The 21,981-nt window shown below is 39.0% G+C and overlaps 2 protein-coding genes across 7 annotated transcripts in view; one reads left to right on the top strand and one right to left on the bottom strand.

Moving 5' to 3' along the window:
- Positions 1 to 328: 328 nt before the first annotated feature.
- LOC147214170 (tumor necrosis factor receptor superfamily member 1A) lies at positions 329 to 14,559 on the bottom strand. 2 transcript variants are annotated; one of them, XM_086141286.1, is made up of 11 exons: positions 14,424 to 14,559; positions 11,999 to 12,068; positions 10,744 to 10,831; positions 10,520 to 10,645; positions 9,803 to 9,916; positions 9,649 to 9,691; positions 8,472 to 8,557; positions 8,119 to 8,286; positions 4,502 to 4,536; positions 3,947 to 4,037; positions 329 to 2,070 (listed from the first exon to the last, which is right to left on the bottom strand). In XM_086141286.1, the coding sequence occupies exons 2-11, from the start codon at positions 12,005 to 12,007 to the stop codon at positions 1,721 to 1,723; spliced, it is 1,110 nt and encodes a 369-aa protein (XP_085997412.1). In that variant the 5' UTR covers positions 12,008 to 12,068; positions 14,424 to 14,559; the 3' UTR covers positions 329 to 1,720. The 2 variants fall into 2 exon arrangements, with proteins under 2 accessions (XP_085997412.1, XP_085997413.1); XM_086141287.1 differs by lacking the exon at positions 14,424 to 14,559 and adding an exon at positions 11,477 to 11,536 and having other exon boundaries at positions 11,999 to 12,163.
- znf362b (zinc finger protein 362b) overlaps positions 14,549 to 21,981 on the top strand; it is an 11,545-nt gene continuing 4,112 nt past the window's right edge. The window contains exons 1-7 of one of the 5 annotated variants that reach the window (XM_086141285.1): positions 14,549 to 14,681; positions 16,841 to 16,904; positions 17,188 to 17,422; positions 18,476 to 18,580; positions 20,043 to 20,361; positions 20,845 to 21,069; positions 21,864 to 21,942. In XM_086141285.1, coding sequence (XP_085997411.1) covers positions 16,842 to 16,904; positions 17,188 to 17,422; positions 18,476 to 18,580; positions 20,043 to 20,361; positions 20,845 to 21,069; positions 21,864 to 21,942 — 1,026 coding nt within the window. In that variant the 5' untranslated portion in view covers positions 14,549 to 14,681; position 16,841. Of the gene's footprint in view, positions 14,682 to 15,088; positions 15,888 to 16,840; positions 16,905 to 17,160; positions 17,423 to 18,475; positions 18,581 to 20,042; positions 20,362 to 20,844; positions 21,070 to 21,863; positions 21,943 to 21,981 lie in introns of those variants that run through there. The other 4 variants (XM_086141283.1, XM_086141284.1, XM_086141282.1 and 1 more) reach the window with 4 other exon arrangements.

Here is a 21,981-nt window from a genome sequence, read left to right as displayed (position 1 = left end):
AGAAGAAATTAGTCAAATGATACTTTTCATTTTCAGACTTACTAATTGTGGTGTGAGGACACGTTGTTCAAAATTCTTGATTATATCACATATAAATCATCAACACAAATTAGAGACATCGGCAAATGTACCAGATTTTTTTTTATCTAATCCTATTAAATGTCAACATCAAGAGATAGTTGAAATTATTAAGTTAAAAAAATGCATTATTACCTACATTGGAATATGTTTTCCAATAAACTTTTTTATCCACCCACTCTCAGAATTTTGGATGTTTTCAAGCTAATGTAAACATGTAACATGTAAACATCTCTGTGCATGATCCCCTTTATTTATTCATCTATTTATTTTTCTCAAGCAAATGAACAAAACAGAAGAGTCCCTTGTATTTATCAAGAATTTGCAGTTTACGAGGCGGATGTGATCCATGCCAAAAACAAAAAAAAACTTTAAGTTGTATTTTATTAAGTTCAGTTTCTTTGATTGGTCTTGCTGAGAGCAAACACGTTCATGTCCCACTGCCCCTACTCACAATATATTCGCAATATATTCTGCAATGAGTGAGATCCACGGATATATTGTCCAGACCCTGTCAGATACCTGTGATAATTCACTCACTGAGCTGTTAAATAATAAAATACCATTCATCATGTACAACTTTAGAACATAAAGAGCATTTCACATACATATCATACATCTAGAATAGGCAGAACTAGCTGTGTATTAAACATTAATTTGAAAAAAGTTGTCTTTTTGGTCATTCGGTTTGTGCACAGACAACCTTTTACAGCAATTTACATAGACCACAAGAGGAAACCACCAGTTTTCATTGAATGAGTAGGGTAGGAAAACAAACTTAACCTATGAGGTCTTGACGCAATTTCTAGGATGGAAACAGAAAACATAAGTTTGCGGAGGTTTCAGTCTTTGTGAGGTTGTTTGTCAAGAATCAGTGGCTGAGCTCTTATACCACAGTTTCATGTCAAAAAGCATGACGAAAATGTCAGCGGTGATAAGTTGATGAGTTGACCACACATCTTGGATGTACACTGTACATATATATTGTACAGTCCACATGGATGAACAGTATATATTAATACAGTTTAAATTATTTCAGTATGATGGAAAAACTCAAGCAAAGCAGCTATTTGGTGAGGTATAAGACATGTATGACCATAAATGTACTTTTTGAACTCAAAAAGGAGGCTAATTTTCAAGCTTGATGTTAGATGTGCACTGAACAGTGATTTCACAGCACAATTGGGTTTAGTAGTATTTCTCTAGCTTTCTTTCAAGAGTTTCACAATTGTTATAATGCCATCCCTACTTTTTTAACTCCATTTGTCACATCAATTCAAGATGGAAAACATAAATGTAAATATATATATACTGGATATGTAGAGAAAGAGAGAGTTTAAATGGACACTTAGTGGACTGGCCACATTCTGGTCCTGCTCCAGTCACATTTGGGTCATGTTCTGTTCTGGGACTTGATTATAACTATATTCTTCGGTATCTAAATTCATATGCATCTATATGAAGATTTATATACATTCTTATGTCTTATGTCATTCGAAGATGAATATGATGTGTGACACTCATTTCTGGAGTCATACATCAGCTTGATACTCTTTTAGATATGAGTAGGTTTTATTGGACAACCTACAACAATGGAAAAAATTATTTCCATTGTGTGGTATTCCTGTGTCAAAGAAGACAGTCAGGCGCATTGCATTGCACTTGCTGTCTGTGTAAACTCAGTAGATGGTGGAATTGTGCATGGCAGCTTCTCCAGGCTTTCCTGTAGTAGCTGAGCACAGCCGGATAAATCCATATGGTGCAAAGCGAAGAAGACATCGCTCAAGCTGGCAGAGGAGCGCTGGCTCCACAGCCTCAGCATCTGATATTGCATCTCCCAAGAACTCTGGCCGAAACCTGCCTCTAACTCCACCCTCTCCAGCTGCCGGTCTTCCACTGAAAGCAGCCGTAGGAACTCCTTCCACCTGCGCAAGGGAACTTCCTTAATAATCGTGTGGAGGAGGATGGCCGGCCATTGACCTTGGTGCTCCCCTTAAGTGACAGCGGAGAGGAAAAACACAACACACAATCAGAGAACACTGGGTGTTAAAATACTTTATACTTTTCTTGATTATCTGTTTATCACTGATATGTAATGTGTGACCAAATCTGACACAGAAACAGATCAGAAGCTACTTAGCGCTCAGGTATGTTTATGTTAATGTGTCAATGCAATTCACCTCTTTCATCTCTACATTAGCATTATTCTCCTTTCTGTATATGTTTTGAATTTTTCACTTTATCGATGGTGTTAAGGACAGTTATTGTCTTGAGAGTCTATAGACTGCAGTGTGCAAGTTTTGGGAATCTGTTTTGGATAAACAAGTAGTATTTTAATTCTTGGAATTTTCAATAATTGATAGCGGTAAAGGGCAGGACCTTGGTTAACAGACTGCGGGTAGCGTAACTGTAATCGTGCAAAATATGATCAACACTGTGATTGGACAAAGTCAGCAAGTTTCATTCTTGTTTAGGTTACTTAACACCAATCCTGGTTTCAGAGTAACGGGGATTATCAGGGGCATAACTGTTGTATAAGTCAAACTCTGGTAAACAGTGAGCTTGTGAAATACAAGAACTATAATATAACATTGCCAATGAAAGTAGGTGCTTGTATATCCTTAAAAATTATGGTGAAGGGCTATTTTCAATTAGACTCAAATTGGTTTAGAGAGGTTACACAGTCAAAGAATATCTATTTCAACTGTTATAGAGTAAAACATACATGAAATAGCTTTAAAACCCTATAATATTGTGTTTTGTGAGGCAGCTCACACACGATAAACTAATCTGAGTTGCCATCTCCTGTCATTTCAAATTGCTGACTGGTTTCAAAAGTGTAGCCACCCTGTTTTTTTCATGTTCAACATTGAAACAGATAACAGATCAGTGACAGAATGCTGAAGAAGTGCATAGTTCGTATCATATCTGTAATAAAAGGCCATCCAGTTTAGGCAAAAATAGAATTCCATGAATGAAATCAGATTTTGGACAGTATCACCGTGACATTTCAAAACTTTTCTCACATTTAAGTCTATTTGGTGACTGTCATGGATACGAGTCCTACTCTATGCAACACACCAGCATACGATGGGGACACGGTTTTGGCCATCAGAAATTTTTAGTCATGAATAATGGATGTCTCAGTAGCTCATCTCAACTAATGTCTTTTTTTATTCATCATGTCCTATGCATGAACAGTTTTCACAAAGTGTAAGCACTCAAAGCCTATGGAACAGTATTTCAACAGCGAGTAGAAATGACTTTTGATGTTTTCAACACAGAACTTAGGGGTGATTTTAAGCTTCTTGCATATCTGATCTCTGACATTCATTCATTCCTTCATTTCTTCCTTCCTTTCCTTTTTTCTTTCCTTCATTTCTTTTCTATCAAAAGGCTTGATGAGCCCTGCTCTGACTTATGGATTTATCTGGATATTTTCAGACATTGATATTTTCAGACATTGTCTGACACAGGCAACTATACCCTCATTTGCTGGAAATAAATATAGCAATATCAAAACATGTATATATCAGTAGTACTTTTTCAGGACAGGGTATATAAAGGAAATGCATATAACTGAACTTGATATCAAGTTAAATATTTATGTCCTTCATATCCGTACAAACTTGCTAGTACACATAGGTTTCCGATTTTACAATACACTCCCAAAAGCACTGCTGAAAGATAAAACTGCTTGATTTCAACTGAAAAATAATTCTGAGAGCTGCCTCCTACATGGTAGCATGTTGGGTAAATCAAGATGTTATCATGTTTTTTTTCCGTCGATGTTCTTCACACTTATAAAGAACACTCTTTGAATCGACAGACCAAAAATGGGCTGTAACCATTCAATGTTATATCTTACCTTTGTGTTTGACATCTTGTGATAAATGTCGTGACGTGAATAGGCACTGGCTGGAAGACGTAATGCATGTTTTCTCAGTCCTGTTACATGTCTTACAAGAGAAATAAAGAGTACAACCTTAATGAATCTTTGTTGAGGCTAACATTTTACAAAGACTAGAGACGTAAGTAAAACAATGAAACAGAGGTGTTTTGAGGGTGGTGACCAATTGAGGTGCAAGTTCCATGGATGAAATGTGTCTAGCAGGCTATTTCATTCACTGATTTCAAGCTGAGTTGACTGTGGACAGAATTAGGTCAGTAAAACGTTGTACTGATTAGATGGAAATAAGCAAAAAAGCTTAATAGATAACTGAATAGAAACTGTTATAAGAGCTAAGCTTGGGTTGCTGCAAAAACATCATAAATGTAACAAACCCCTTTTGCCCCAACCCAAATGATGGTAATAATGTATTGAGAAATTCTAGTTTTTATCAATATGTATTTATACATATTTTTAATAGACCTTCTATGTCTTAGTAGCAACAGAGTGTACTGTGGTAAGTTATGCACATACCATTGTGGTTTGAATGCCTTGGTGACCGTATGGTTCTGTTAAGAAGCAAACAGATATTACATTCGATTTCAGTTCTTCTGAACATTCTACTAAAATCCATCGAAAATAAATTCAGCTAATTTTTGATTGAAAATACATTTTTAGCAATAGTGTGGACTCAGAAGTAAGATTTTAAGTCACATTTTCTAAAACTATCTACAGCAAAGACAAAGGCTGATTGTTTTCAATATGTGTCTAAGGGTTGTCATTTCAAGGGATATGGAAAAGCAGGAGGAGAGAAGGGTGAATTCATGGGTGGGCAAAAATACTTTCCCCCTTTTCACACTTCCTTTCCCTCTAGACACCTCACCTGAACACCCTTGAGGAAGCTTTTTACTTCTTGAGGTGGAAAGTGTATGATCTGTGTCCCTAAGACCAAAGGCAACAAATAGTGACTCCTGATATTCAGCAGAAAATCAAGGGTTAGCTAAGGTATGCTCAGACCTTTTATCCATAGGGCATATGAAGATATAAGATGCAGCCTATTGACTGCACATTGTACTTTTTCCCTCCATTTTCACTCCACAATGCTTCTATTGTAAATCTGTAGATTTTTGTGGTGTGGGCTGCCTTTCAGACCACGTCTTATCCTAATAAAGAATTTCCCCTTGGGGATATAAAAGGCTGAGTCTATTTAGATTGACAGATCATCTACATATGTATGTGCGATTGCAAGTACAATTAAAAAATACTGTTTTTCAATACTGAGTCTATAATTCAAGTGCTCAATCAATGTTTTGTTTAGTTTTGTTTTATTCATTCACACACGCTGCTTGACAAAACCACACTAGTTTAGTAACCCTATGTAGCTACTGTCTATATTTATTAATTCATGTAATATTTCACACACATTTCAAATGTATTTTCTGTGCAGCTTAAGTTATCATCTGTACATTTTGTCTTGTAAATTATGTCCACAGTTCTCACCTACTGTTTACCACATTTAATGAACAAATGAACAAATGAACAAATGCTAAACTGCATTTTGTCGCCCTTCTTCTTCTTCTTCTTCTTTCGGCTTTTCCCGTCAGGGGTCGCCACAGTGAGTCAACTTTCTCCATCTAACCCTATTCTCTGTATCTTCCTCTCTCACACCAACTACCTTCATATCCTCTCTCCCTACGTCCATAAATCTTCTCTTTGGTCTTCCTCGAGACCTCTTGCCTGGCAGCTCCAACTCCAGCATCCGTCTACCAATATATTCACTATCCCTCCTCTGCACATGACCGAACCATCTCAGTCTGGCTTCTCTGACCTTCTCTCCAAAACATCTAACATGGGCCGTCCCTCTGATAGACTCATTCGTGATCCTATCCATCCTGGTCACTCCCAAAGAGAACCTCAACATCTTCATCTCTGCAACCTCTAGTTCTGCCAGCTGTCTTTTGGTCATTGTAACAGTTTCTAGTCCATACATCATCGCTGGTCTCACCACTGTCTTGTACACCTTTCCTTTTATTCTGGCTGAAAGTCTTCTATCACACAGTACCCCTGACACTTTTCACCACCCATTCCAACCTGCTTGGACCCGTCTCTTCACCTCTTTTCCACACTCTCCGTTGCTCTGGACTGTTGACCCTAAGTACCTGAAATCCTCCAGCTTCTTGATCTTCACTCCCTGTAGCCTCACTGTTCCACCCGAGTTCCTCTCATCCACACACATATATTCTGTCTTGCTGCAACTAACTTTCATTCCTCTCCTTTCCAGAGCATACCTCCACCTCTCTAGATTTTCCTCTACCTGTTGTCTGCTCTCAATACAGATCACAATGTCATCCGCAAACATCATGGTCCATGGGGATTCCTGTCTAACCTCATCTGTCAGCCTATCCATCACCATTGCGAACAAGAAGGGGCTCAGAGCTGATCCCTGATGGAGTCCCACCTCCACCTTGAACTTCTCTGTTACCCCTACAGCACACCGTACCACTGTCTTACAGCTAGCATACATGTCCTGCACCAGTCTTACATACTTCTCTGCCACTCCAGACTTCCTCATACAATATCAAAGCTCCTCTCTTGGCACCCTGTCATATGCCTTTTCTAGGTCTACAAAAACACAATACAGCTCCCTCTGTTGGCACCATCACACTTTGTCTCCATTCTTCAGGATTTCTAAGATCCTGAATAATCTAGTCAGAAACTCTACTCCTGCCTCTCCTAGACGCTTCCACACCTCCACAGGTAAATCATTAGATTTACATTACAGGCATTTGGCAGACACTTTTATCCAAAGCGACTTACAAGAAGTGCAATTCAGTCACCGGAGATCTAAAGTATGTCAGAAGTGACCACTCAACCAAATAGCCATCTCAGAACCATATACATACATAAATTCATTCCATCCTTTTTTTATCATCAGAACCAACTGCCTTTCCACTCTTCATCCTCTTCAATGCCTTCCTCACTTCAATTTTGCTAATCTCTCTTACTTTGTGGTGTACAATATTCCCTTCTTCTACCCTTGCCTCTCTTTCTTTTTCCTTATTCATTGGCTCCTCAAAGTACTCTTTTCATCTTCTCATCACTCTTAGTACAGTACAGTTTACACTACAGTACAGTACAGTTTAAATGGCACATGTAACTACTGCCATTTAAACTGTACTCATCTTTGCACCTGCACTTTGTGAGTTGCCCACCAAGCAGGTCTCAATGTTCATATTTATAACAATGTTTACACTTGTTAGAACAGACCGTGTCTGTTTTTCACCCGGTATCTCGTGTTCGGACCTTTGTACCACTGCTTTTTAATTTTGATACTCATCAAATAAAACTACAACCTGCAGAGTTAAGAATTGCGAGCCCAGCCCCTTTAAACTTGACAGTAGACGGAAGGACTTAAGTCTTAAGACCTAATATAGGACTTAATATAGGACTTAGTATAGGACATTACATATGTTGGGATGTAGGATGTAGGATGTTTTCTTGTGAGTATAAAGGCTTTGACTTTGGTTTCTGCTACTCTGAGCCCGTGGAAAGGTATGGGTAGAGACGTGCTGTTTTAGTTTGGTCAAACCAGATGCGCCTCAGAGCTGTAGAGATGAAGGTGGCATTCTTTCATCCATGCAGAAGAATATCAGCAAGGTTGATAGAAATCTGGGCCTGTTTTAATCTGCCTATATCCATCAATACTGATATTGCTGGTAAGCAGTCAATATGGAATGCAAACAAAAAAATTTGTTCCCCATATCAGCTTATAGCTGAAGTTGTAGAATTAACACATTCCTCACATGACATTATCCTTACAGGGTATGACATTTTATTTCTTATTAAATGACCTTAGAGTCTAAATCACTGCACTATCGTGCACTAGTCACCCTTGTTTTTTGTATATATAAATATATTTGCTTTCTAGTTTTTAGCTTATTAGTATAGCCATTAAAGCTGATTCTGATTAAATAAAATACCAGTGTTTTAATAAAACTCAAACCACAACGCAAATAAATATTGTGGGAAAAAGCATCACATAAGTGTTTCATTGTAGCATATAAGTAGAGGGGAAGGATTCATAGTATGAGTTTGCTGTGAGAACGCCAAAAAATGTAGGCGTAGATGGTTAATGTCTCATCACAAATTACCGTTGAATTCTGTGTCCTCAGCCGGTATCTCCAGGTTTTTGTTCATGCTAAAGCACGAAAACCTGGCCCGATGTCTGATGAAGCAGGTGAACAGTAGTAGAATCCATAAGAGCAAAACAACTATCACCACAAACACAACGAACAACCTCCATGAAAAAGGGCTCTCTGCTGTGAATGCAAAGAAACACAGGTATCACTCAACAATTCCGATAAGTGGAAATCAGTGTTGACAAGAACATGAGAAAAAGAGGTGCGACATTAAATGAAAAAAAACACTGAAATCTGAGCAGGCCCCGGTCTTTTTGCACAGGACAAGAAGAAGAGTAAGACTGAACAGGAATTAAAACATGTACCTTTAAATTTGGTAACTGGTTGAGATGCAGTTGTTAGTGGACTTGGTGTGTTCATTTTGCATTGTGTATAATTCTGACAATCAGCCCTAAAACGATAAAAATGTTAACGATGATAAATGAAAAACAAACTGAGACCAATAGACTTGTTGTATAATCGTGTCACTGCAACTGGACTCAAGTTCTATATGATGATGAGGGGTTTTTGGTATATACAATGAGGGAGAGGGATGGACACTGACCATGGCCTGGATGATGGAGAACCTTTACAGCTACCAATTAGGACCGTTACTGAACCGCAACCCCCTTTTTTATACATCATTGTAGCTTTTGGAGTCTTCAGTGAATTAAAACTGTTTTCAAATGCAGTGCATTATTTAGCAAGATATTACATGTCTATTGGTGACATATAACATTACTAACCTTGTTCATAAGGGTCCGGCAGAACATGATACAAATGTATTTGCAATCTCAAGTCATGTTAAGGTGTTAATAAGCTCTAAATTTTTCTCATTATTCTTTGACCAGCACTGTTGCACAAAACAGTTACCATGAAGACTGAAAGTTCTTAGCAGCACTAGTACATGTGCTTAGAAATAAAACATCATGAATGATATATACAAGCATATAACATCATTCGACATCCATGAACTGAGTTAAGAAAATTACAAGACAACCGTATTGCCTTCACAAGGCAGGATACATTTTCTGTGCCATTTGGTTATGTCTACAAGATTATAAAAAAACTACAAAATATGGTATGATGGAGGACTGACAAACAATAGCAAGAATTATCAGAATGGTACTCTAAAAAGCAAACAAAGACCAGACTAATCTACGTGCTTGCTCTGAAGGCTGGTTTTGGTAATCAGATATGATCATGTCAAATCCTCATGTATATCATAAAGATGATTATTGTTGTCAGTAATCCAGGTGATGCTTAATCCTTGTAAAATCTTATCAGTGATTATCATTCCTGACACGTTTTGGTTACAATCAAGAAAGTAAATTGAACAATCATAACACAATAGTATGGCAGCATACAGTGTTTTAAAATATTTACCTTCTGTTTCAGTACTTGACACAGTATATATAGAAGCTTTCTGGATGCTCTTCACTCTGTCATCAATTAATCTAAGTATATCTATGATTTATTTCTTAATGCTGTAAAATCTCTTACCTTCTGCAAAACTCGTACTTCTTCACAGGATCTTCGTTGTTCACTAAAAGAACAGATAAAAATATATTTTTTCACAAAGGTAACTATGATACTGCTGAATCTAAAAACCTGATTGGTTCTTAAATTTAAAATACTTAATGAAATGGAATATTACAGATGCATGGCGTGCAGGGATGACCAGGTTTTTGGTGATCTCTGTAGAATCCCACATTGCAAACACAGACCAGTTCACTCATGTGAGAGCAAGCCTTTATTTCCTTTTCATGGTCTGAAGAAAAAAATGAATTCAGTGTTGAGCACATCATATTATATGAGATTGTAGAGATTCACCAATTATTTTACCTTAGCATTGCATCGGATATCTTAACTTACCGTCTTCTCTCAGGTTTCTGTTCCAAAACATTTCATTGTTTTTTTCTATTCGTCATCCCGTCATTTCACATTCGAAAGAGAAAAAAAACCTACAAAAATTTATTGTGAGCCTAAATGCTTTTCTGATAACCTGATTGGGATACTTGACTCATCTGTGAATGTTCCTAATGATATTCACTTACACATGGTCAGCTCAAACTTCAACACTGAGAAGATGTTTCCACTTCTTGATCATAGAATGTTTGTTCTGCAATAAACCAAACTTCCTGTGGCACCATTCTCACTAGTTTCTGAAATTGTCATTGCTTCAAGGGAGAACTGCTGTCCAACCACAAATCACAAGACTTAAGTCAGCATAAACTGTATCAAACCACCTAACATATTTCAAAATTGTCTTCAATCTTTTTGTTTATTTAACTTCAATGTGTAAGAACCTTAACTGGGGGTATACATGTGCATCACTCAATCCGGTGACCACCATTTCAATTAAAATACTTACGTGTACACGAACCGCATTTAAGGCACCTTTCCATGGAATTTTGTTCCGATAAGTAGGTTCCTTTTTCACATTTTTTACATTTGTGCTTTTTAAGTGGGTCATCACAGTTGCCATCTTTATGATATCCTGAGAAATAATGGGAAACTCTTAATACCAAAATACCATAATAGTATAATATATAGATTAGCACGGGGTCATTCTCCAACTTCTTTTCTGTTACTTACCAGGCGGGCATATTTCATAACAGACATCACTAGTTTGCTCTGTGTAGCTCTCTCTGATGGTAACTAATATGAGTATCAGCAAGAAAACCTGGAACAACACACAGGCTTTGATTATTTGTGGTGTAAAATTAGGGTTATCAAGAAAGATGAAAGAAAAAAATTATGAAGACTTTTTTTCTTCCCTTTCCTGTGTATATTTCTGCTTATCAGAACATCTGTGGTGTACATCACATTTCTAAAATGCAACCCATATATTTCCTTATCATCATTAATCTTCAGTAAAATAAAGAAAAAATCGATTGCATCCTAAAGGCAGGTTCAATATGTAATGTCAAGAATATTGAATAATTATCTCTATTAAAAGTCTACCAAATTCTAAAAATTCGCCTTTTGGTCTGTAATTTAATTAGCAAACATGTATGGATGCAGAGCAAAAAGACCCCAGAGACACTTTTGTTTGGGATAATCTTAATGTTCAATAATGCCCAAAATATCTGAAAAAGACAATCCAGAGGTTAAGATCAATTGTTGTGTTACATTTCTTCCAAAAACAACAAAGAAGAATCCCTGCTTTAGCCAAAGGCAGAACTAAAATTCAGGGCTTTACGTTGTACTGCTTTGCTCTCGGTTCAATGGTACCCACAATCAAGACTCCAAGGACTAAAAAACATTATCCAGAATATATGAGCGTTTCTATATGACTCTTGTGTTGACTGTAACAAGCTCTACCTACAATTCCTGCCAGATGACCTCACAGTCTTGGCACGGATCTCCTAATCCATTGCTGATATCTCTGCGTGGAAGAAAAGAAACACCTTAACATATCTAAGACAGAGCTCCTGGTCATCCCAGTCACCCCCTCTGTTCAACATATCAGTACCCTATAGTTAACTAAAGTCACGTCCAGAAAGTCTGCCCAAAACCAGGATGCCATCCCGTCAAACCCAGAGTATGCGTCGACTGAAAACTATCCATTGTCACTGATATATCTGCTATCTTTGCTCCCTGAGCAATGACGAGACAATAAAAACTCCTAAAGATTATAAGAGTTGAAGACCACTTCACACATTCAAACACACTTCGAATCGCCTCTCACCCTCACTATTCTACAACAACCTTAACAGTGACTTGTTCTGGCACCTTGAAATAATAAAGTAGAACTAAACTGTTCCTCTATTATTAAACAAGTTATATAATAAACTATTGCATCAAGGGAAGAGAGTTGCAAATGCTACCTATTGATAGCAGTACTTACCAAGTTCATGTTGCAATGAACCTTGAAATAATCAAAATACCAAATCAGGCTCGAAGTGGGTTTCTGATGTCTGAAAACAAAGTGAGAAGGTCAGCAATAGTAGATGTCAGGGCATTCCAACCATCAGCAATCTACATTTCCTTTAAATGATGGGAGGCGTCATGAAGTAAGCCTTTATCTTAGAATGTGTGTTTGTGAGTCAGAGGTGGCAGGTCCTCTGTGTCGTTAGAGAGGCAGTGCTCGAAACAGGAAGCAAGTGTAATACAACCCCACATTGGAGAGAGTAAAAAATCATGATTCATATACTGAGAAACTACAGTTTAGTTATTCCCCTAAACGCGACCAAAACCAACAATCAGGATTTAGAGTAAACCTAAACTGTGCTCCTGGTATAGAATTCTGGTTTCAAACATAAAGCTACTGAGGACAAGCAAGACAAAGATAACTTTGTGATGTGAAATTGTCAAAGATAACTGGTGGCAGTATTAACAGAAATCCAACCAGAGGTTGCAGAGGCATAAGAGCTAGCAAAGACAATCAAAGGGCGTGCGATAACTTGTATGCTCAGTTTGACAGTGACGAGGGAGAGAATGATTTATGCAGGTTGGAAAAACGGAGCAATAAAGCTGGAAAGGATCTACAGCAGGTTCGGATGATTAAGGATAAAGAGGGAAATGTATTGACAGATTCTTGAAGAGTGATGAGAAGATGGACAGAGTACTTTGAAGAGCTGATGAATGAGGAAAATGAAAGAGAGAGGAGGCTAGAAGAGTTGACTATTATAGACCACAAAGTAGCAGAGATGAGTAAAAGTGAAGTGAGGAATGCATTGAAGAGGAGCAACAGGATCTTAGAGAGTGAGAAGATGCCTGGAGAATGAAGAAGAAGGTGCCCATTTTCAAGAAGAAGGAGGATGCGCAAAATTGCGAGGGATAAAGTTAATGAGCCATACAATGAAGTTATGGGAATTAACAGGAACTCCATCGTTGTGGGATGTTTAAACCTTGATGATGAAAATAGATCACAAATTGCTAATATAAGGAGTCTGTGAATTGGAATCAAACTCGTCATTTTTCATAGAACCTAGGCACTTATTTTCAACCAAGGTCAATTCATAGTTTTGGTAAATCAATCATGACTCTACTTCAAATGTAATCACTGGATAAGTGTTGCGCCTTCAATGATGCAATGATGCATTACTTTCTCTGTATTCAATAGTCAGGGTATTATATGAATAGAGATCGAATAGTTACTACAAAATCACTGGAAAATGCCATGAATAAATCTACTGAGAAATGTTTAAACGGCAAAAAAAGTTACTTAGTTTTATCTTGCTGATAATCAACAGTGTCAAAATGGAGGTTGTGATACTTCAACATTGGTACTTTTCCTAAAAAAGGTACCCATCCAGTATCTAATTACTTTAGAAAAACACCTTGCCCCAAGTAAAATACTATGTTTCTTGACAGTAATAAATAATTTTCCTTGAGACTGAGCCGGTGTGGGTTACTGACTGGAGTAAAGGCTTTTTTTTCTAATATAAACTGGAACTACATCTTGTTTGTAATCTCTAATATTCCCATAAGTTATGATAACTGCATTTGTCAATTTAAAATACCTCTGGTAAGAAATCATCATCTGCATGCAATTACACATCCTGGGGCAAAGGGGAGCCTTTGCGTTAAGTGTTAAAACTGGACATGACGTGTTTAAGTGCTGACTAATGAGCTAAGTCAGCATTACCCAAATAGGGCTTACATTTAGATCCTAAAATGTTGTGGAATCAGTGTCTGCAGGCATGTCTGAATTGTGTTATTGTGTAAATCTAAACCAAATAGAGCACACCCTTGCTACATATCTGGACCTTACATGCTATATATATATCATTTAGATATCAACTACTCAGTTATATTTGTGGCTGTGTGACAATTGTGTCATTTCACACCCACACACATAGAGGTATGACTTTTTATGAATTTATGACCTTTCCCATTCAACTTATCTACACATCTTCTACCAAGTAAAGAAAAGGTAGAACTTTCCAATGACTTTCCAGGCAGAAGGATGTCTTATTTCATGATTGATATTTTTGATTAATCATATTAATTTTTGATCCCTTCACTTTTTGAACAGTTTCACCTAATTGCGATTAGACGGTTATATTTTTTTTAATTCCTGTTCAACTGCGGTTGAACAAGAATCAGTTTGAAAAGTGAATACAATATAAAATTAATTCCCTTCGTCTATAGTAACTACATGATAATCAGACAGGAATAAATCGACAAACATAAAAAGGGGATTTTTTTTTCTCTCGCCCGCTATTCTGCGGATGTTTGAGGACATTTTGTCTGATTCAAGTCGGGTTGTAACTGAGCATTTCTACATTTTGATTTTGCCATTTTAGGACGGTAGTGCATTTCCGCACCTGGGATCTCAAACACGCGTGAAGAAGAAAAAACAGAAACATGGGGAAAAAGATCTAAATAAAGCGGGCCATGTTGCAAAAATCCACGGCAACATTAGTAGAATATTTCCTCTGTGTGCTGCACTGAGCCCGCAGCGGCACCCAGAAGTGAACAAAGCGACCCGGAAGCGGTGGTCCGACTGGAGGCAGGCAGAAAGAACATAGAGCTTTTATATTATAGCTGTGCTCGCAAGACAATATCTGCAGCCGGGACACCAGGTATTTGTGCACGTCTTTTGGTCTCTTCCGTGCTGTGTTTCGCCGATAACGCGGTCGATTCCCTCCCGGGTGCATCGTGCACAAAACGCAATCGCTGTCCTTTGATTCGCCCAAAAGTTGCAGAATGTGGAGGGGGGGGGAAGGAAAAAAAAGCGACCCCTAAAAGTGAAATTTGGCCAAAATGGCACATCGCCCTCCGCCAGCCGAGGCGGTGAACGCTGGCTGTTTTGACCTCAAAGCATTGGCGCCGTTGTTTTCAGACGCCTCGGTGTTTAGAGTCGAAGCCTGCGTCTCACCCGTCTGTGTGGTTTTTTTTGCAGGGCATGGCTGATGTAGGAAGTGTCAGGTTTTTTTTAAGAGGTGGGGAGGCCGGGCTATTCAAACCTGCAATTCGCCGTAAACAATCGTTCATGCCTTTGACATGATAAACACACCTTTGTGTGCGCCTCGGCCCCCTCTTCCTCCCCTGCTCCCTCCTCACGACAACAACCCCACGCTCCTAAATTTTTGGGGTCTGCAGAATATGGCGTCCCGCCTTATAAAAATAAGGCTGCCATTTTTGTTTCCCTTTTGTCTGGAAATGTTTTGAGAGAAAACTGTCTGAGAATGTCTGACTCGCCTCGGGAGGCACCGGACGTCGAAAACGCTCCTCTGCTTCGCGTCCGGAGATGCTGACAGACAGGCGACATGTCCGAAAGTCTAAAAAAGGAAAGTTTGTAGTTTTTTGTTGTTTTCTTTATTGCGTTTAGGTGGAGTTTAACGCGACGGTCGCTTCATTTGTTTTAGGAATTCGTTGTCTGACGAGGAACAGGGGGCTACACGTCCGAGCTAACGGCTCCGTCAGAACGATATCAAAAATACTTGTTCTCATTTATGTCACTCAAATGTCCGAGTGGAAAGAGCCCGGAGTTGTCGGCGGCACTTAAACAGCAACGTAGGCCTCTTTTCAACAAATACAGGTTATAATCTCACTCAAAGGAATACAGACACGACAGGTGACTCGTTTTCAAAGTGACCGAGCTAACACAGTGCTAAACGTACCGCTGAAAACCTACGACGAGTTTTGTGGCTAATAAGTGTGACCTCCAGGCCAACTTCCCTTCTTTTTTTTCTGGAGCTTTCCACTGCATTTCGCTCTTCTCCCATAGCTCAAGGAGTTTGCACCGTTGTCATGGAGATGGTGTCATCCTGGAGACAGCTCTCCAGGTTAATCATTTGTTTCTGAATCTGAAGTTGTGGTTAGCAGGGTCATGTCTTAAATGCCTCTCAAAAAACCGTGGCTAACTTGTCAACCTTTAGCTAGTTAGCATTTGCATCGTCGGATACTTCGGATGACTTAAAGATAACCGTAAATAGAAATCTATAATAATGCAGACGTAAAACCACTGAGTACTTCTTCAAAGTATTCTATCAATTGTACCTATTTCTGAAATCAGTGGAACATACCTGCATGTAAGAGTGAGCAATTGGAGCAAGTGACATTTTTGCAAAGAAGGGAAGGGAACTGTTCCCCTTCTCTTCTCAACATGATACTTTGTCATCTTTGGTCATCCTCGCAATGAGTACTGATGTTAGTTACGTCAGTGTCTCCCCACCTGCAGCTTTTATGCTTATTATTTTAAGATGTTACAGATTGAAAAACAAACACCTCCAGTTGCCACAGATTCTTGTCATAATCCATTTTAGCCTGTGCTCACTGAAACCTCTGCACAATATCTTAGCATTTTGTCTGTTACAAAAGAATAACCATGGCCACCCAATTTCACCTTTATTGCTCAGCCAGGCCTTTTAAGATCAGCTGATCAGAAACTTTTTGTTTTTCCGTTGGCCTGATAAGTAAATGTAACACTGTATTGACAGTTTTAGTTTGGACAGTCTGTTTACAGTTCCACTCCACTGCTTCTATGATACTGCTGTGTTTTTCATATATGTTTAATTTAGATTGTTTTTCCCCTCACTGAAAAATTATGTTGTGTTTGAGATTCATTTCAGTCAGTGCAAATTGTAGCTGAAGATTTTACTATCATCATTTTGGTTAGCTTTTAGCCCCTTCATACATTTGAGTTAATTCTGCATATTATATGATCATTTGTATTACATGAGTAAGAAATGCATTTGTGTTTTTTATAATGTATACATGTCTCATTTATTGATTTCAGTATGGCAGAGCCTCGATTCAATAACCCTTATTTCTGGCCACCACCTCCATCCATGCCGAGCCAGGTAAGCCTGCTTTAAATCTTTAAAAATAATGATATTTCCATCTTTCATTGCCATGTGTTTCCATGTGTGAACGTCTTTTCAGCCATTCAGCACCAGTCCAGCACTGAATCCAACCCCTAGAAAAAGTCCCAAAATCCAACTCGTACTATGTGCTGGTCAATGGTTGCTGACATGGGATGGTTTTTTTTTTGGGGCACGAATGACATTCACACACGGTGGCTGTTTTCTGTTGAGCATGACCCGTTAACCCTTTCAGCTGGATAACCTGGTCCTCATTAACAAGATCAAGGAGCAGCTGATGGCTGAGAAGATCCGGCCTCTGCACCTGCCACCTACCTCCACACCTTCCCAGCAACCACTGCTGGTGCCCACTTCGCCCCCGGATGGTGGCGCACAGCATGGCATGCCTGTGCCGAAGCCGCAGCCGCAACAAGTGCCGGGCCACCACCCGCAGCCCCAGGGCTCAGGACAGCCGGACATCGCTTTGCATGCACGCCCCGCTTCCAGCTCTGGACAAGGTAAGCTCCCATTTCACAGTAGTTTTCACTAGTTTCAGACCATCACTAGTTTTAATCACTAATTTACTCATGACCCCTTCAAAAATTTGGAACTCTTGAAGGTTTTTAGACGGGTTATACTCTGAGCAATAGGGCTAGTGTATAATTTAACATTATTACACCACATAAAAATAAAAAATGTAGTTTGAAAGGGTGTCCGTAGCATATCTAATGTGTCTCCTTCAATGAGAATTCACGGGATAAATGGAACCCTGCTCACCTCTTCTGCATGCTTCCTGGTTTGTGTTCAGCTTGTAAGTGCTAGCTTAGCTCTTAGAACCATTGGGCAAATACACCACAGGACTCTTCTGCCGCTCTGTTCCAGCAACCTCAGAGAGGGAACACTGCAAGCAGTAATCTCCTGCTGTACTGTATATTTGGACAATCACCGCAACCGCTGAGCCAACAGGTATGGCCAACATAGCCCAGTGTTATTTCGGCTCTGGGCCTGCTGATGGCACTGCAGCCCATCCACTGTGAGCCTGCTGCGGTAAGAACATTGTGAATAGACAGTGGGAGATTGTCTGGTCTGCAGCACTCTTTCTTTGGGACTGAGCAGAGTTCTGTAGCCCTGTCGTGGTGCAGGCAGTGGTGATGCCAAAATGAGTCTGAGTTAGCCTACTGGACACAGTTACGGAGCTGGAGATATACTGTTATTGACATTTTGTAGTTCAGTGTTGTACAGATTTGGTTTTATGTAGCCAAGGTCTGATATGTTGCGGCACTCCAACACAGAAAAAACACATTTTACTGAGATGACATACAGGTACATCCCTGTTTTCTGATGATGACGACTTTTGTTTCCATGGCAATTCCCTACCTTTATCATTGCAAAGCAATGATGTGATATGTCAGGTAATTGCCAATTAAGTTGTTGTTTGTTGTTCCATGCTGCTAATAGTCATTGTAAATTGAGCAAAGTGTTCTAAAAATGTTCTATTATTAGCAAGGCAAGTTTTCTAGGAATGGGACACGTTGGATTCTAATTAATCTCTCTTTGCCTTATATCTTCAGATGGAAACATGGATGACAAGTCAGCTGTCAAAGCCAAAGGGTTGTGGGAAGACTGGCACATGAGGCAACTTAGCGAACAACCGGGCCGAGTCAATCATCGCTCAGGTACTGCAGTCTTTGCCTGTTGTGAAAAATTGTTTTAGAGCCTAAAACGAGTAACCATAGTTAGATTCAGCTGAAGGTTGTCAACACTCAAGATATACAGTGGTATATATAGAGTGAAGTACAAGGACAAATAGTGTGTGTGTGCATGTGTGTGTGCATGTGTGTGTGCGTGTGCGTGTGCGTGTGCGTGTGTGTGTGCGTGTGTGTGTGTGTGTGTGTGTGTACAGGACTGTCTCAGAGAATTAGAATATTGTGATGCAGTTCTTTATCTTTTGTAATGCAATTACAAAAACAAAAATTACTTTTTCATGACATTCTAATATTTTGAGATAGGATTTTTGAGTTTTCTTAAGATGTAAGCCATAATCAGCAATATTAAAATAATAAAAGGCTTGCAATATTTCAGTTGATTTGTAATGAATCCAGAATGTATGACATTTATGTTTTTGTAATTGCATTACAGAAGATAAAGAACTTTATCACAATATTCTAATTTTATGAGACAGTCCTGTATATATAAATGCATTCACTATATATTCACTTCATTACAGTATAATTATAGCTTTGGTGGCTTTGGATAAAAGCGTTTGCCAAATGACTGTAATGCACAAAAAAAAAAAAATGTAATGTATAGCATTTTGTAATGATTCAACAACCATAATCTTAATGAAAATGCTCCAATACAATATGTTTTACTTTTGCCAGCTTTTTGCGTTAAATGGTATCATACTTTGGTAACTTTTACAAATTATGTAATAAACTTGGTTGCGACAGGTGATATTAACCAGGGTGGTGCTGTGGTTAGTGCCCCTGCCTCACAACATCAAGGTACCTGGTTTAATTCTATTGACAGGAGGCCTTTCTGTGTGGTGTTACCATTCCCCTCTTGTGTCTGCTTGGGTTTCTTCCATGTTCTGCAGTTTCCTCCGAGTCCAAAAACATGCTGTAGGTCAACTGAGGAATAAATTGTCCAAATTTGTTACTAAGAGCGTGGACAGTTTTATGTCTGTATATGTGGCCCTGTGATTGACTGGCTACTGGGATATAGGATCTCTACCCCTTCATCCCCCACCACCCCAATTGCAGGATAAGCGGAATAGATAATGAATGATTATTACCAGTGTGTTCAGAAATTAGAGAGCTTATATATTGTCAGTCCTTTCTTTTCAATAGCGCTCTGCTTGCAACAACCATTTTCTAGAAGTTCCCCCATTGGGGACCCAAGTCCTAAATATTCATGTAAAGATCTATTCAGTAAAAATAGACAATTTTATTGTTGACTATTGCTGAGGTCTTGATCTTTAAACAATACAAAATGTGATTAATATGTCTCGGATTCAAAGTATTCAGTGTAAAATCACTCAGATTTTGTTGACTGTAAAATAAAATCACATTTTATTACATACAATGTGTTGGTGTTTTAGAAGCTTACCTTGAACAGTATTTCCCCTCTTCACCACAGGTCTGGCTCTTTCCTCTCGACCTGATAGCCTCAACACTTCAGATGCTCTGACTCCCACGACTCCAACCTCAAGCAGCCAGAACCGCCTGGGTGGCGCTCCCTCCGTCAACATAATTTCTGGGCTGGCTAGTGGCCCTGGAATAGACCACATGAAGGCTGGGGGTCTGGCTGGACTGTTGGGCCCACCACCCAAGACACCACGTGGACGGAAGAAGATCAAAGCTGAAAACCAAGCCGGGCCTCTGCTGGTGGTACCCTACCCGATTCTAGCCGACCAAGGCTGTGTCACTGTTGCACCCAAAGAAGGCAAAACCTACAGGTTGGACATCAGACGTTACCGCTGCTCCGGTTGGCAGACATGTTTTTTCTTAAGGCTGTTCCTATATTTTAGTGCATAACAAGACAAGGCTATTTTATTTTTAGGGAATGGCCTTGTCAAGCCAGTACACCAATTTAATTGTGGTCTGCAGGGAATGAATAGGCGAGACAATTTAGGTTTAACAAAAGCTGTAGATGATTAAGTGCTCTTCCTCAATAACTCAGCAATATGAACCCATCTTTGACATAAATGAATGGATGCCTCACTTAGTGGTCAACAGTCAGATCTCTGCTACTTATATCATGAGAGAAAGCAATACTAATTTCATAGTGGGTATACCAAAGAGTGCTTTGTTATAGGATTTCTTCTCTCTAAAGGACTCCATAGTCTTTTAGAGACAAAATTACTTGACAAAATTGCCTTGATGTAGAAGACAGAATTGATCCATTTTAAGGCAACGCTCTGTACTGTTCTTTCTCAAAGATGCAAAGTGTGCCCGCTCACTTTCCTAACCAAGTCAGAGATGCAGATCCACTCCAAATCCCACACGGAGGCCAAACCACACAAGTGTCCCCACTGCTCAAAGACGTTCGCCAACGCCTCATACCTATCCCAGCATCTGCGCATCCATCTGGGGATCAAACCCTACCACTGCTCCTACTGCGAGAACTCCTTCCGTCAGCTGTCACACCTGCAGCAGCACACCAGGTCGGTCCAGCGATGCATGCTAGTGGAGGGTGAAGTTAGTATCAGTGCAATGTAAATGCTGTGATGCTAATTAACACTGTCTCTCTCAGCTTGATCAACACTTGGGAATAAACCTGGAGCAGAGATTTTTATTTATTATGTTGTTTTCAAGCATTCCTCTACAATTAAAAACATCATGGTTATATGTGAGTCACTCCATGGATGCTTTCTAGATAAGACATTGGAATTTACAGTATCAACCTTAGATTACATTTGCACTGCATGAATCCTATAATTCTCAACTATAGGTGCAAAATTATATATTTCACAGACTTAGGTTGCCATCAATATTTTATTTTTTAATATTCAAATTGAGTTTGCTTGGGGTATCAAATAAACGTAGTCAAAACTAACACTAAACCTATAGAATTAAAAGTTCACAAATCAAATGAATTTGTCCTCTTTTTATTCTTAGAATTAACTTTCCTTAGTGACATCCCTTTAAGGAATGGTACTTGTATTTTCTTGCAGAAATATTTCGGGGTGACAGAGAGCAACATGAAATGTTTGTGATACATAAATATTAGATTTAAAACTGAGCAATGGATTTTCCATTAGAAGGAAATCTTTTGTCTTTAAATCAAGATTTAAAGAGATCTGTGTTGAGGACTTGTCATTTACCCACCATCAGAACCCGTCTTCTGTTGATAGTCTGCCTTTGTCTCCTTTTCAGTCGTGAAAGGAGTGATTATTCTGTTGTTGTATATTCTTGAAGTCAGAATTTCATGGTCTTTCTTCTTGTTCTGTGGCCACAGAATCCACACTGGTGACAGGCCTTATAAGTGTGCTCACCCCGGGTGTGAAAAGGCTTTCACCCAGCTGTCTAACCTCCAGGTTTGTACAGTGTGCAACAATGAGAACCTTTACTTCTCA

The sequence above is a fragment of the Fistularia commersonii genome, chromosome 34, assembly GCF_037954325.1.
Source record: "Fistularia commersonii isolate RoL2024-O1a breed Wild chromosome 34, RoL_Fcom_v1.0, whole genome shotgun sequence".
NCBI lineage: Eukaryota > Metazoa > Chordata > Actinopteri > Syngnathiformes > Fistulariidae > Fistularia > Fistularia commersonii.
Note: the sequence above shows the minus strand (reverse complement) of the source record. Positions and strands in the feature narration are given on the sequence as shown.